Raw genomic sequence first — 15,320 nt, 5'->3', positions numbered from 1 at the left:
GACACTGTTGTGGAGAAGTTTAAAGTTTTGGAAATCATTTTGTATCCAAATCCGGCTTTAAACATCCTGAGGAGCATTGTGCAAGCGATCATATTGAAATGGAAGGAGTATCATACCACTGCAAATCTGCCAAGACCTGGCCGTCCCTCTAAAGTTTCATCTCAAACAAGGAGAAGACTGATCAGAGATGCAGCCAAGAGGCCCATGATCACTCTGGATGAACTGCAGAGATCTACAGCTGAGGTGGGACAGTATGTCCATAGGACAACAATCAGTGATACACTACACAAATCTGGCCTTTATGGAAGAGTGGCAAGAAGAAAGCCATTTCTCAAAGACATCCATAAAAAGTGTTGTTTAAAGTTTGCAACAAGCCACCTGGGAGACACACCAAACATCTGGGAGAAGGTGCTCTGGTCAGATGAAACCGAAATCAAACTTTTTGGCAACAATGCCAAATGATATGTTTGGCGTAAAGGCAACACAGCTCATCATCCTGAACACACCATCCCCCCCACTCAAACATGGTGGTGGCGGCATCATGGTTTGGGCCTGCTTTTCTTCAGCAGAGAAAGGAAAATGGTTAAAATTGATGGGAAGATGGATGGAGCCAAATACAGGACCATTCTTGAAGAAAACATCATGGAGTCTGCAAAAGACCGGAGACTGGGACAGGGATTTGTCTTCCAACAAGACAATGATCCCAAACATAAAGCAAAATCTACAATGGAATGGTTCACAAATAAACGTATCCAGGTGTTAGAATGGCCAAGTCAAAGTCCAGACTTCAATCCAATCGAGAATCTGTGGAAAGAGCTGAAAATTGCTGTTCACAAACGATCTCCATCAAACCAAGAATTTCAGTCTCTCGATGTACAAAACTGATAGAGACATACCCCAAGCGACTTGCAGCTGTAATCGCAGCAAACGGTGGCACAACAAAGTATTAAGTTAAAGGGGCCGAATAATATTCTGTAAGATGCGCCTATTCTGGCACTTAGCCTCTCTCTTCCCACTCCCCTGCAGCTTTGGGATATGGGGTAATTAGGGTTCCTTTTTTATTTTCCTTTTTTTACAGGAGAATGAGGGTCTTCAGTTGCATTGAGCATACAATAAAGATAATAAAGCCCCATGTGTTTATTTCATTAACAGACTTTATTTCTAATGTGTGTGTATTTTTAACCCTTTACTAATAATGGCTTAATAATGGATAGGTGTCTTATTGACATCTTTCCATTTTTAACCAGGCTTAATGTCACCTTACAATAGCAAGGTGACATTAACCTCTTATATGAATATGGGCGACTCTGATCCAGAATATGGCCGAGTCTAATCCAGAATATGGGTGAATCTGATGCAGAATATGGGCGCATCTGATCCAGAATATGGGCAAGTCTGATCCAGAATATGGGTATAAATAATGCTACTGCAATTGTTTTCACTCAGACCTCGGTCCACGTATACAAACTATAATGTGAACTACCCCAGTGTCTTGAATTGGTCAGTATGCTATCCCTATGTTATCAGTTAAGCTTACGGACAAGCACCCGGACATTTAATATGCTTATCTGAGAAAGACATAATAATGAATACACCCAAACAGGCAAGACAAAGGATACAATTATAATGTATAGATTAAGAATAAGTAATAATAGACTGTTTCATTCCCATTCCAATTGTGTTATAATACAATAATGACAGGCAAAGTATCTCTACGTAAAATCAGACTTTTATTTTTTTAAAGAACAAAAGTACAATTTTGTGAACTGTCTGATCTGAATTTCTCATTAAGCACACAGGTTATTTGTGGCTTTCTGGCATAATTGTAATGTTTGCGGTACACGTAGTTCTCACTTAATTGGATAGATGCAGAGTTTATTATTACTCAGTGCGGGATCATTGAAGCTCGGTCCAGTAACATTTAGATGATCAGTTATGAAAGTGAGGATTAGACTGGAGGAAGTGCTGCTATTAAATAACTACTTTTTCAGTGCAGGTTCACCGGCTGGCATTATAACCCTTAGAGCATTTCCAGTTGAAGACATATTGTTATTTCCTTGATCATTAAAGGAAGAGCTGGAGTGTTCTACATGTGACATTTTCATAATCAGTGATCAATGCGTTGGTTTCTTTTCCCTACTCTGACCTTTTACATACACTAATCTTAAAACTAAGTTTACTTCCTAGAAAACCTGTTAATGCTCATTTGGGGTAAGAAACTTGAAAGCCACAAATAGCCATTAATACATTTAAGACATTTTGAAAATATAGAGATTCTTCGGTATCTTTAAATTAAGTTGATCTAACTTGGCTACAACGGTCCGAGAAAAGTTCCACTGTCTTTCGTTTATTTTAGGACGTGCACATTCATAGGGGCAGATTTTTAATTTTCTTCAAAAATTTTAACTTTTGAAGAAAAAAATTGGCCCCAAATATGGCGCAAAAATGGTAATTTCTGATTGAATACACATTATAGAAAATATTAAGGTATAGCAGTGCAGTGGCTGCGCACATGTCCAATGAAAAAAAATCACAGCATGATTAATTTGCATCCTTAAATCAGATCGCTCTCGGCCGTGCAAGTCAATGAGTCTGTGGAAAAAAATCAGACTGCACTCTGATAACATCTGAGTGAAGTACGATTGTCACGGACTGACAGAATGAAGAATATGGAGAAATCTTTTTTCTCCATCTTCTCCTCATCTGAGAAAATTGGATCACAGTCTGATCACACCCTCACCACACCCTAGTCACACTCTGATGATGCCCTCATCACACCCTGATCACTCCATTATCACACCCTGATCACGCTCTGATCACACCCTGATCATGCTCTGATCACACCCTGATGATGCCAAGCCGCCCTGATCACACCGTGCTGCCCTGATCACACTCTGATGACGCCGTGCCACTCAGATCACACTCTAATGACACCATGCCACTCTGATCACACTCTGATGACGCTATGCCACTCTGATCACACTCTGATGATGCCATGCCGCCCTGATCACACTCTGATCATACTCTAATGATGCCATGCCACTCTGATCACACTCTGATGATGCCATGCCACTCTGATCACACTCTGATGACGCCGTGCCGCCCTGATCACACACTAATGACGCCTTGCTGCCCTGATCACACTCTAATGATGCCATGCCGCTCTGATCACACACTGATCACACTCTGATGACGCTGTGCCACCCTTATCACACTCTAAAGATGCCATGCCGCTCTGATCACACCCTGATCACACTCTGATGATGCCATGTCACTCTGATCACACTCTGATGACGCCGTGCCGCCCTGATCACACACTGATGACGCCTTGCTTCCCTGATCACACTCTGATCACACTCTAATGACGACATGCCACTCTGATCACACTCTGATGACGCCGTGCCGCCCTGATCACACACTGATGACGCCTTGCTTCCCTGATCACACTCTGATCACACTCTAATGACGCCATGCCGCTCTGATCACACCCTGATCACACTCTAATGATGCCATGCCGCCCTGATCATGGTCTGATCACACTCTGATGACGCCGTGCCACCCTTATCACACTCTGAAGATGCCATGCCGCTCTGATCACACCCTGATCACACTCTGATGATGCCATGTCACTCTGATCACACTCTGATGATGCCGTGCCGCCCTGATCACACACTGATGACGCCTTGCTTCCCTGATCACACTCTGATCACACTCTAATGATGCCATGCCACTCTGATCACACTCTGATGACGCCGTGCCGCCCTGATCACACACTGATGACGCCTTGCTTCCCTGATCACACTCTGATCACACTCTAATGATGCCATGCCGCTCTGATCACACCCTGATCACACTCTGATGACGCCGTGCCACCCTTATCACACTCTAATGATGCCATGCCGCCCTGATCATGGTCTGATCACACTCTGATGACGCCGTGCTGCCCTGATCACACTGTGACCTGTGATGTGTGTGTCCCTAGCCTAAGGCTGTGTATCGTACTCAGGAAATATTAACAAATTGGTAATGGAATTATTGGTGGGAGATCTGATTTTGTAAATAATTTCATATGTAAAATATAGAACTGACACTTTATATGAATTTTATAGAGTTATTATAACATTGTTACTTACTGGATCACTCCTTCCTTAATATGATTCTCTAATTCTTCAATAAATTTCTCTCCCCTCATCCAGTAGATCATTGGACCAGATTCTCCACTAAATCCGAAGAAGGCTCTGCAGAACACACTGAGTGGGCTGCCTGAGGAAATAAAAATAAAGAAATGACATTAAGTGCCTCTGCCCACTGGTTGTTTGAACACAGAATTATGGCCTTTGCCAAAGTTCAGCCAGCACTTTGTGCTCAGTTTGACTTCTGCAGTACTCATACATTGGCCTTAAAATGTGTTTGCGGCTTCACTTTATTTGAGTGCCTTTGTGCCCTCTATAGTTTACAAGTATATAATTTTTTCGGAAGCACACAATGCCATTCTGTTTTCAGAAAGTGTTCTTTATATAATTCTTCTCACCTTTTCTGGCAAAATATAAGTTACAATTGCCACATGTGCATGACTGAACAAGTAGCTGTTTGTTTTTCACTGTAGAAGCAAATAAAAGGTATAAAAAAAGTATTCCGCTATGAAATGTAAAAATAAATGGACTGAATTATATGAAACACAAAAAGGTTTTACTTTGAGGAGTATACGGCATCTGCCAGTGTTACTCACAAAAATATAATAAAATGGGCGGAATAGTAAAGATGATGATAAAAAATTCTTAAGATTCTGGAATTAAATCAACCAAATCTTGCCTTATAAAAATGAAAAAAAAAATAATAAAATAAATAAATATATATATATATATATATATATATATATATATACACATACAGTATATATATATATATATATATATATATATATATATATATATATATCTGCAATGAATTTCCATTCTTGCATCACCCTCTCTGGCATTGCTGACACTGGTCTGCTTGCCACCTACTGGCTGTGACTATGGAGGATTAGCAGGGGCTTGGTTGGTAAAATAGGGGGTATTTTTAATGATTGCCCCATGCTGGGATCGGTTATGCCCACCTTTCAACATCGATACAATTTTTTTTTCACAAAAGTAGAATAACTCTGTAAATTGCAACATGCGAAACTTATCTCTACATGAAACAATTACATCAAATCCATTGGAAGGCTTTGGGTGAAGTATGTGTAAGGGGAGTCTACGAAAGTGGGGTTAGTTCCCTACTGATTTGTTAATACTCCCACACTTCTAGCTACTCCTGGAGCTTCTTTACAAATGTCATCTACTTTCTGTGATCTTAAAGAGAATCTATCACCAGGTTTTTGCTATCTCATCTGAGATCAGCATAATATAGGGGAAGATTCCCTGATTCCAGTAATGTGTCACTTACTAGGCTGCTTGCTGTCATTTTGATAAAGTCGCTGTTTTCTAAGCTGCCGATCTACCAGTTCTCTGAATGCTGAGCTCTGTATAACCCCGCCCACACCACTGATTGGTAGCTTTCTGTGTGTACTGTGCATAGGTAAAAAGCTGCCAATCAGTGGTGGAGTGTGGTTACACTGAGCTCATTAATATGCTTGACTACCTGGCAGTAGGTTTACTAATGTTCTAGTGATAATTTTCTGCTGATAAAATAGTGAATTTATCAAAACTACAGCAAGAAGTTCAGTAAGATACGAATCACTGGAATCGGTGTCTCTGTCTCTACATTATGTTGCTCTTAGATAAGGTGGCAAAAACCTGATGACAGATTCCCTTTCAGGTTAGTTTTCACAAAGTTGTTTGCTACCATTGTAGGGATTGTAGTAAAAGTATCCCAACATGAATAGTGTCCAAACACTAATGGCTAATGACCATCTAATGTGTTTCACAAATGTGTGTTTAAAATGGATCAGACATGTTGAATTTTAACATTTCCAAATTCTTGTGGGAAATAAGCTTCCATTAAAGGGGTAGAGCTGGCGCATATTTAGGGCTCTTAATTAAAGACACCTTTTCGCTCATCTGAGCTGACCATGCATACGTTTAGGGAAGACGACTAGGAAGAATAACTATCGTCCGAATTGAGTGTGCATGTACAGGGAAGACTGGGCGGAATAACTGTTGGTCGAACTGATCATACATGTGCATGTGGAATAACAGCTGTTAGGTGAATACGAGTTTGTCAGGCAGCTATGTAAGGTATGGAGCCAACTTTATGGATGCAGCTGATCTGGACTGACCCAGGTGTTCTGGGGGGCCTAATGCATTTGCATGGTCTGCTCCTATGTAGATCTTTGGACTTCTATATTCTGTAATGAGCTATTATAGTCGCAATGCCTTAAATTTAATGACGTGTTCTGGTCAATTTTTAGAACATTTAGGACTTCCGAAAAGAAAATTCTAATTTCTGAATAAATATAAGGTTTGAGATTCATTCTGATTTCTTCCCTGGAAGGCTTCAATAATTCATCATGAGATAATTGGCAAGAAGAGAAACTTAAAAATGTATGTGATAATTGGCAAAAAAAAGAGAAAAGGTACAAGGGCAAAATCTCTATATGTTACAAGGGGATGATCAGAAGGCCCATTTGAAGACGCTTAACTGAAAGTAAACTTCATATTTATCCTGCAGGAACCATATACTTCTACACAGGGTCATATTCATCAAATGGAGCGGAAGAAGAGTTGCAGCAGGTTCGAGAAGTTCTTTGGATGGATGCACTCTTCGGGAATTGGCCCATTCCATTCTCATCTATGACCATACTGGATTGCTTGCAGTAACAACTTACACTGTCCTCACATGCCACAATCCAGTAAAGTAGACTTCTGTTTCACAATTTTTCACATTCAAGTACATGCCAGATGTAATAGTGTTCCACTTCTAAGTATTATTTCTATGTTTACGCTGCAGCCAGTCTTCCAGCCCATTCACATTCAGAGCTGCATTTATAATTCTGCTGGCTTTCCCCTAGTTCTGAGCTTAGCATGGTCGTCAGAGCATAAAATTATAAGAGGATTTTTTATGTGAATCTTGATTCTGAAAGATTTACTTCAATTTTTTTCTATTTAAATGTTTTTTTGTTAATGCTTTTTATATATAGTATCTATTTTGTAAATATGATAGAGCCGAGAGTGAAATGTATTATAGGAGCTAAACTAATCGGTTGTGATTGATATGAAACAGGAACCATAAGAATTACAAAATTATCCTAAACTTAATGCGCAATGAAGAAACTTTAAGTGAATCTGTCAGCAGGGTTTGCTTTGTAATCTGAGGTAGGGGCTGAAACACTGATTTCAGCAATGTATCACTTAATAGGCTGTGTGCTGTTGTTTCAATACAATGAATGTTTTATCACCAGGAGATTATCACTGCCCATACTAGCTGTCCCTGTGAGACCTGGTCCAACTCCACCACCACTGATTAATAGCTTACCGTCAATATACAATGTACACAGAAAGCCGTGGTGTGGGTGGTGGCAGCTTGCTCAGTTCTGCTACACGCTTCATCTAAGAACTCTAATTGTATCACAACTTTTTCACCCAGTAAACTAAGTAATACATCAGTGGAATCAGGGTCTCTTTTCCTACATTATGCTATTTCTAGATGAGGTAGCAAAATCCTGGTGACAGATTCCCTTTAAACAGTCTTTATTTAAGTTTTTCTATCATTTTATTTTTGTATCATCTGTGCAACTCCTTAACCAAAATGGTTGGTGAAGTCCGTGTTCGGTGTCCGTACCCGAACTTTACTGTTCGGGTTCGCCCATTTCTGTTCTCAACATAGGTTTCAGAGTTCATCAATATTTTCTGTTTTTCATTTCTCGTTATTAAGCAACAGACTAACGCAGCATTATCTAAACCTGTCAGCTGTTCTCCATGAGAAACCCCAGCTCTTTCCATATTACATTGTACATATGCTTAAACTGTGTATTATCATTAGTTTATTAAATACCTTATTCTGGGGATGTGTCCATATACTTTTACATATCAATGTGTACCAATGAAAAATGTAAAGAAGTTGAGATTTTGGTTTCGGTATTTACTTTTTTTTTTTTACACAGTTCTATGGAAACTTTAGAAATCTTGAAGAATACCATTACACAAGGAACACGGAGAAGACATTATTGTTAGAAATTAATGAGCGTTAGTGTACATCAGGCACATAGCCCCGGTCACATCTATGTTTTCTGTGGCTTTCTGAAGGAGAGACTATAAAATGTCATAAACATCAGTCTACAAAACAAATAGGTCAAAACTTAGCAGAGAAAGGAAGCACTCAATAGAAATGACACGAAAGGCATCTTAAAGGCTTGACCTAAACAACTAGGAGCTGCACAAAGGAACAGAATCATACTGGCTTTAGCAAGTCATAATATAAATTATGTATAATTGTGCCATATGTCACAAGTCTGATGGGGAATCCCACCAACACAAAAAAGGAAAATACTCTCACATCTGCTGCCTTGTCAGACTACAATACTGGAAAACATGAGTGCTCAAAGCTGCTGCTCATCCCTTCTGACCTTTTCTGACATGCAACACTTGAAAGAGAAAAGTTTTATTCACATTCGCATGCATGGTGGCGCACATTGCTATCACAAGACTACATGATGGGAGCCGCGACCATGCACATCACATACAGCTCTGGCAAAAATTAAGAGACCACCACATCAAAACCCTGTAGTGTACAGCCCAATCTCCAGACGTGAACCCCAATGAAAACCTCTGGAATGTAATCAATAGGATAATGGATAGTCACAAGCCATCAAATAAGGAAGAACAGTTTAAATTTTTGCGCCAGAAGCAGTGTGAAAGACTGGTGGAAAGCATACCAAGACGCATGAAAGCTGTGATTAACAATCATGGTTATTCCACAAAATATTGATTTCTGAACTCTTCCTGAGTTAAAACATTAGTATTGTTGTTTCTAAATCATTATGAACTTGTTTTCTTTGCATTATTTGAGGTCTGAAAGCACTGTTTTTTTTTTGTTTTTTTTGTAATTTTGACCATTTATCCCTTTCAGAAAAAAATACAAAATTTATTGCTTGGGAATTCAGAGACATGTTGTCAGAAGTTTATAGACTAAAAGAACAATTTACATTTTACTCAAAGATATACCTATAAAGAGAAAAATCAGACAAACTGAGCATTTGGCAGTGGTCTCTTAATTTTTGCAAGAGATGTATACTGTATAAATAGTAGAGGCGAGCAGAGTTACCAACTCAACAGGCAGTAAAGATGGGGTATTTTTATTTGGATTCATGTCGAAAAAGTTTTTTGGGTTTCCAAAAAAATGTCAAAGTTAATGTAATGATATCATTATTTTACAGCTCACAGTAAATGCAGTTGTCTTCACATCAGTTTCCTGATATCTACATTAATATTCTTGATTCATAGGATGTCCGAAAAATTGACTTTCTGTGATCGTTGGCAACCCTAGAGATGGGGTTTATCAGTTGTCACAACAGTTGTACTGTACAATGATGTTTTGCCATACACGGAAAGAAAAATGGCCTATTGCTAATAAAGTGTTATTGCCATCTCAGCATTTAATGGTAGAGATGGGAACCATTTAGTCCAGCTTAAACCATGTGAAGGTGGAGCTTTGGGATGATCAAAGAACAGTTGAGGTATACTCATTTCCTAAATCATAGGAAGGAATACATATATCTAGGTGTAGCCCCACCTTCGATGGCCAGAGTTGGATGGAGTTAATCATGTCTATCAACATGATATGCTCAGATGAAATAAACCCTTTAATTAAGAATAAAAGTGAACAGTCTTACTCTTTATTGCTCCAATGCACCAGTGATACTGACTGACCAATTGTAACTAATCTTGTAGTACCACGAATGCAGTTATTAGACAGACGGGAGAAAGACTTTACTGCAGCTGCCCAGGTTGCACATCTGAAGTGTGCCCTGTGTCCTAATTCACATGGAGTGCATCCCCTCTTATGCATGACTATTAGGGATAAGTGGACCCGTGCAAGTTCGGGTCCTGATACCCAACCGAACTTTAGTCCAAAGTTCAGTTCTGTTACCAGAACTGTACCTGAACATAAACCTGAGCTCCATTTCAATTGATGGGGACCCAAACTTTGGAGCTGGAAAATTCTCTCCCTCTTCCTCTCTTCCTGCACTTCCCTTGGTTCTCTGAATATTAAAACAGACTTCTGGAAGAAGTCCGTGTTCGGAGTTTACCACCGGACACTAACTGTCTGGTACGAACCTCAAACTTTTAAGTTCAGTTGTGCTCATTCAACCCAACTGGAAGCATCAGCTATACATTAGGAAACTTAAAGGGAATCTGTCACCACATTTGACCTATATAACCTATTAATATGGGCATACAAGCTATAGAATGCTGAAAAAAGTCATCCCTGTATGTCTCATATCAGATGTGTTGTTGTTGAGAAATCATCTTTTATCACTTTATACAAATTGCCTCTTCCAGGCTCTGGGGAGGTCTGTGCCTGTAAGATAACTCTGCCTCCAGAGCTTGTTTTACATGAAGGAGGAGCTACCAGTATGATGTTTAATGGTTACCAGTGTGATATGTAATGGCCGCTCTCTGCTCTCCTGCAGAGCGGTGTGTGATTATACCTGACACATCTGCAGGCTCCTCTCAGCTTCCAGCTCACAGGCAGACAGGGCTGCAATATTGTTGCAAAACAGCAGAGTTGAGAGAGAAGAAAAAAATATATTTGCAAGAAGACAAATTTCAATTCTCCATTTCTGTGTTAGTTACTTGTCTCACTGGTATCTCCTCCTTCATGTAAAACAAGCTCTGGAGGCAGAGTTATATTCCAGACACCATCCTCCCCAGAGCCTGGAAGAGGTCATTTATATAAAGTGCTGAAAGATGATTTTTCAATATCAAGGCCTTAAAGGGGACCTTTCAACCAGTTTGAGCATGACTGACTGGCAACATCATGGAATAGAGGCTGTAGAGCTGAGCACAACAAGTTTCTTTTTTTTTTAATTTCTTCTCTCTATTGCAGAGATATTAGTTTGTAAAGTTCAGGCTATAACTTATGATAAACCCAACTGGGCGTTACCAGCAACTTTTCTCTGAGGGCATGTACATGCAGGTTTCTCAGTGTGAGACATGTAATGATAAACAGCCCGCTTCCTGTCACTAACCGTAAGACGAATGTGATTACTAACACTTCTGCAGCTTTCAGATCACAGCAGTCAGTGTGTGGGGTGGGAAATAGTACAGCAGAGTTCAAAATAGTCGTCTGGTTGATTAAGATACAATGCTAAGTCTCCACAATGCTCAAACTGGTGAAAGGTCCTCTTTAAGTCAGCTCCATAATAATTTCACTTTACAGATTTTTAGAATGGCATGTTACTTCTTGCTTATCAAGTGGTAACTTTTTCTCAATGGTATATTATATCAGTTGTGGCCTTAAAATAACAAGTGCTTACATCACATAACGGTGAGAGTCCTCTCCCTGTGTGATCTTGCTCTATGTGGGTGTATGCATCATATTTGTCTTTAATGGAAGTAGACAATTTATACGATGTGTAAAAAGAACATTTTGAATGTGGACTATCAGTGGTGACAGCATCATGCTTTTACTTAGCACATCACGCTGGGCACTGAATGCAGGAAGAATAACCTTTGTAAGCATTAATGTTCCCCTGTTGAAAAGTGAAGTAGGATGAACATGAATAACATCTATAAGCTTTACTGTTCCCTAAGGCAACGAGAAGCTGAGAATATAGGGTCACAGTAAGAGAATGTGCACAAACAGCTCTCTTCGAAACAAGTGAAGGGGACTGAAATTTTCCTAAGTCGCTTTTCTGTTACATCTACAGTGTGGCATTCAATTATTGATTGAAATCACAGTCTATAGATTTATATTTAGGATTTTCCTTTTTTGCCCTGATGTAGGAGGTTTGGTGCTTTGAGCAATCTTTTCTTTTTAGCGGTGGCCCTAATAATAACCTGACAACATGGTGTCTTGCTGATTAAAACCCTCGTGGATTAGTAAGGAGGAAATACTAGAAAGCACATTTTCGATACACCTGAAGCTCCACCACAGTGGAAACTTACCTGTAGACAGTTTATCTGAAATCTAAGGGCTTGTTGACCGTAAACGTTAAGATTAGCAAATGGGTAGATAGTAGAGAATAGCAAATCAATATATGGAGGACCGAGTTCAAGTCAAATTTCCTGAAATTCGCAGTTCAACAAGAATTCAAACACACTTAGAAAGATTCATACAAAAAAAACGAAAGTTGCCTGACACCATTTCCCACACTAGTGAAATATCAGAGAATGGGTTTCCTTACAATGCCCAGCAGTTAGGACTTCAGGACTCACTTTTTCATACCATGCACAGTGGTGGTCAGTAGATCAATGGTTCCCAAGGTCGTAAGTAGTGTTGAGCATTCCGATACCGCAAGTATCGGGTATCGGCCGATACTTGCGGGTATCGGAATTCCGATACCGAGATCCGATACTTTTGTGGTATCGGGTATCGGTATCGAAACAACATGAATGTGTAAAAGAAAGAATTAAAATAAAAAATATTGCTATACTCACCTCTCCGACGCAGCCTGCACCTTACCGAGGGAACCGGCAGCGTTCTTTGCTTAAAATGCGCGCTTTTCCTTCCTTCCGTGACGTCACGGCTTCTGATTGGTCGCGTGCCGCCCATGTGGCCGCGACGCAACCAATCACAGCAAGCCGTGACGTAATTTTAGGTCCTTCAGTATTTTAAAATTACGTTCCGGTGTTGTGATTGGTCGCGTCGCGGTCACATGGGCGACGCGACCAATCACAAGCCGTGACGTCACGGGAGGCTGGACATTTTAAAATGCGCGCGTCTCCTGCCTCCCGTGACGTCACGGCTTGTGATTGGTCGCGTCGCCCATGTGACCGCGACGCGACCAATCACAACGCCGGAACGTAATTTTAAATTCCTGAATGCCTAGAATTAGGCATTGAGGACCTGAAAATTACATCACAGCTTGCTGTGATTGGTCGCGTCGCGGCCACATGGGCAGCACGCGACCAATCACAAGCCGTGACGTAATTTTAAAATGCGCGCGTCTCCTGCCTCCCGTGACGTCACGGCTTGTGATTGGTCGCGTCGCCCATGTGACCGCGACGCGACCAATCACAACGCCGGAACGTAATTTTAAAATACTGAAGGACCTAAAATTACGTCACGGCTTGCTGTGATTGGTTGCGTCGCGGCCACATGGGCGGCACGCGACCAATCAGAAGCTGTGACGTCACGGAAGGAAGGAAAAGCGCGAATTTTAAGCAAACAACGCTGCCGGTTCCCTCGGTAAGGTGCAGGCTGCGTCGGAGAGGTGAGTATAGCAATATTTTTTATTTTAATTCTTTATTTTACACATTAATATGGTTCCCAGGGCCTGAAGGAGAGTTTCCTCTCCTTCAGACCCTGGGAACCATCAGGAATACCGTCCGATACATGAGTCCCATTGACTTGTATTGGTATCGGGTATCGGTATCGGATTAGATCCGATACTTTGCCGGTATCGGCCGATACTTTCCGATACCGATACTTTCAAGTATCGGACGGTATCGCTCAACACTAGTCGTAAGAGATCAGTGGTTCTCAGTGGAGCAGTCAGGTGTAGGAATGATAGTATGTATGACAGAGTTGGATTCAATCTCCAAATTCAATGAATAAATTAATTAGTTGTATTATTCTTGTGGTCTCAGTGTATTCCACCATCTAGTACTGAGCGACGCACAATCTCATTCTCCTAGATTCAAATTTCTGGAGAAAATTCGGCGAAGGGGCAAACTCAAATTTCAAAACATCCGTCATCTCTAGTGGATAATTATGTCATACAACAGCTATTTAGCATAAAGGTGCACCTTTTAACACTTTTCCCTTAAGCCTGAATTTCAGTAATGTATAATCTATATTCCGTAGAACATTACATTTTACTGTACTTACAAATGTACCCAACGTATCTTAAATACGATCAAACATTTTGGTAGGATTTGTAGTACTCTAGCAGTGCTTGTTGTTTCTGGTCTCTACTCCAGAGAGATACAGTTATGCGAAAAAAGTGTTGCCCCTTCCTGATTTGCTATTCTTTTGCATGCTTGTCACACTTAAATGTTTCAGATCACCAAATAAATGTAAATATTAGACAAATATAACACAAGTAAACACAACATGAAGTTTTTAAAAGGTCTTTATTATTAAGCGATAAAGAAATCAGAGTCCACAGGGCCCTGTGTGAGAAAGTGATTGTCTCCTAAACCTAAAAACTGGTTGGGTCACCATAAGCAGCAACAACTACAATGAAGAGCTTGCAATAACTGTTAATGAGTCTTTTACAATGTTCTGGAGGAATTTTGGCCCACCCATCTTTGCAGAATTGTTGTAATTCAAGTCACCTTTTTAAAGGTCATGCCACTGCATCTCAATCGGATAAAGGTCTGGACTTTGACTAAGTCACTCCAAAGTCTTAATTTTGTTTTTCTTAATCCATTCAGAGGTGGACTTGCTGGTGTGTTTTGGATCATTGTCATGCTGCATAACCCAAGTCCTGAAGCAGCAAAACAGCCCCAGACCTTCACACTACCACCACAATATTTTACTACTGGTATGATGTTCATTTTCTGAAATGCTGTGTTACTTCTACGCCATATGTAATGGGACATACACCTTACAAAAAGTTTAACTTTTGTCTTGTCAGTCCACAGAGTATTTTCTCAAAAGTCTTTGGGAATATCAAGATGTTTTCTGGCAAAACTGAGATAAGCTTTTATGTTCTTATTGCTCAGCAGTGATTTTTGTTTTAGAACTCTGCCATGCAGGCTATTTTTGCCCAGTCTCTGTCTTATGGTGAAGTCATGCAAACAGACAAAATTGCTGTCCACCCAGTCAGCTTAGAGCATTAACATTAATTTTAATTACAATTAGGCAATGAAGGCAACTAGTTGATCCCTAACTAAGGACGGTTAAAAATTTACTTTTAATTAACGATTTAAAGACTAAGATTAAAAGAAACGACAGTCAGTGAGTATAAGGGGACACTGGGATATAACCCCTTTCCTGCTATGCTCACAATATAGTAATTCCCTGAATCCCACACTATTGAATATTCATAAGCATTAGATTGGTGTGGCCGCTACCAACTGCTCTCTAATATTGTTGCCATAACACAGACTGACTGAAGCTAGTAAAGCCTAAAGCCTCCCCAACATGTTTCACCAGGAATCTGGCATCATTAGGGAACAGAGGCTTAATCCGATCACTCACTCGCTCCTGTCACCTGCATCTTAAAAACA

General features: G+C 40.2%; 1 protein-coding gene across 2 annotated transcripts in view; it reads right to left on the bottom strand.

The window, feature by feature from the left end:
* The window catches only part of IL1RAPL2 (interleukin 1 receptor accessory protein like 2), a 1,069,016-nt gene that overhangs the window by 55,753 nt on the left and 997,943 nt on the right, over positions 1–15,320 (bottom strand). For both annotated transcript variants that reach the window (XM_077285203.1, XM_077285204.1), the window contains one exon: positions 4,134–4,263. In XM_077285203.1, coding sequence (XP_077141318.1) covers positions 4,134–4,263 — 130 coding nt within the window. The remainder of the gene's footprint in view (positions 1–4,133; positions 4,264–15,320) is intronic.

This window comes from Ranitomeya variabilis, chromosome 2 (genome assembly GCF_051348905.1).
Source record: "Ranitomeya variabilis isolate aRanVar5 chromosome 2, aRanVar5.hap1, whole genome shotgun sequence".
Classification (NCBI taxonomy): Eukaryota; Metazoa; Chordata; class Amphibia; order Anura; family Dendrobatidae; genus Ranitomeya; species Ranitomeya variabilis.
This window is presented reverse-complemented; position numbering and strand designations above follow the sequence as displayed.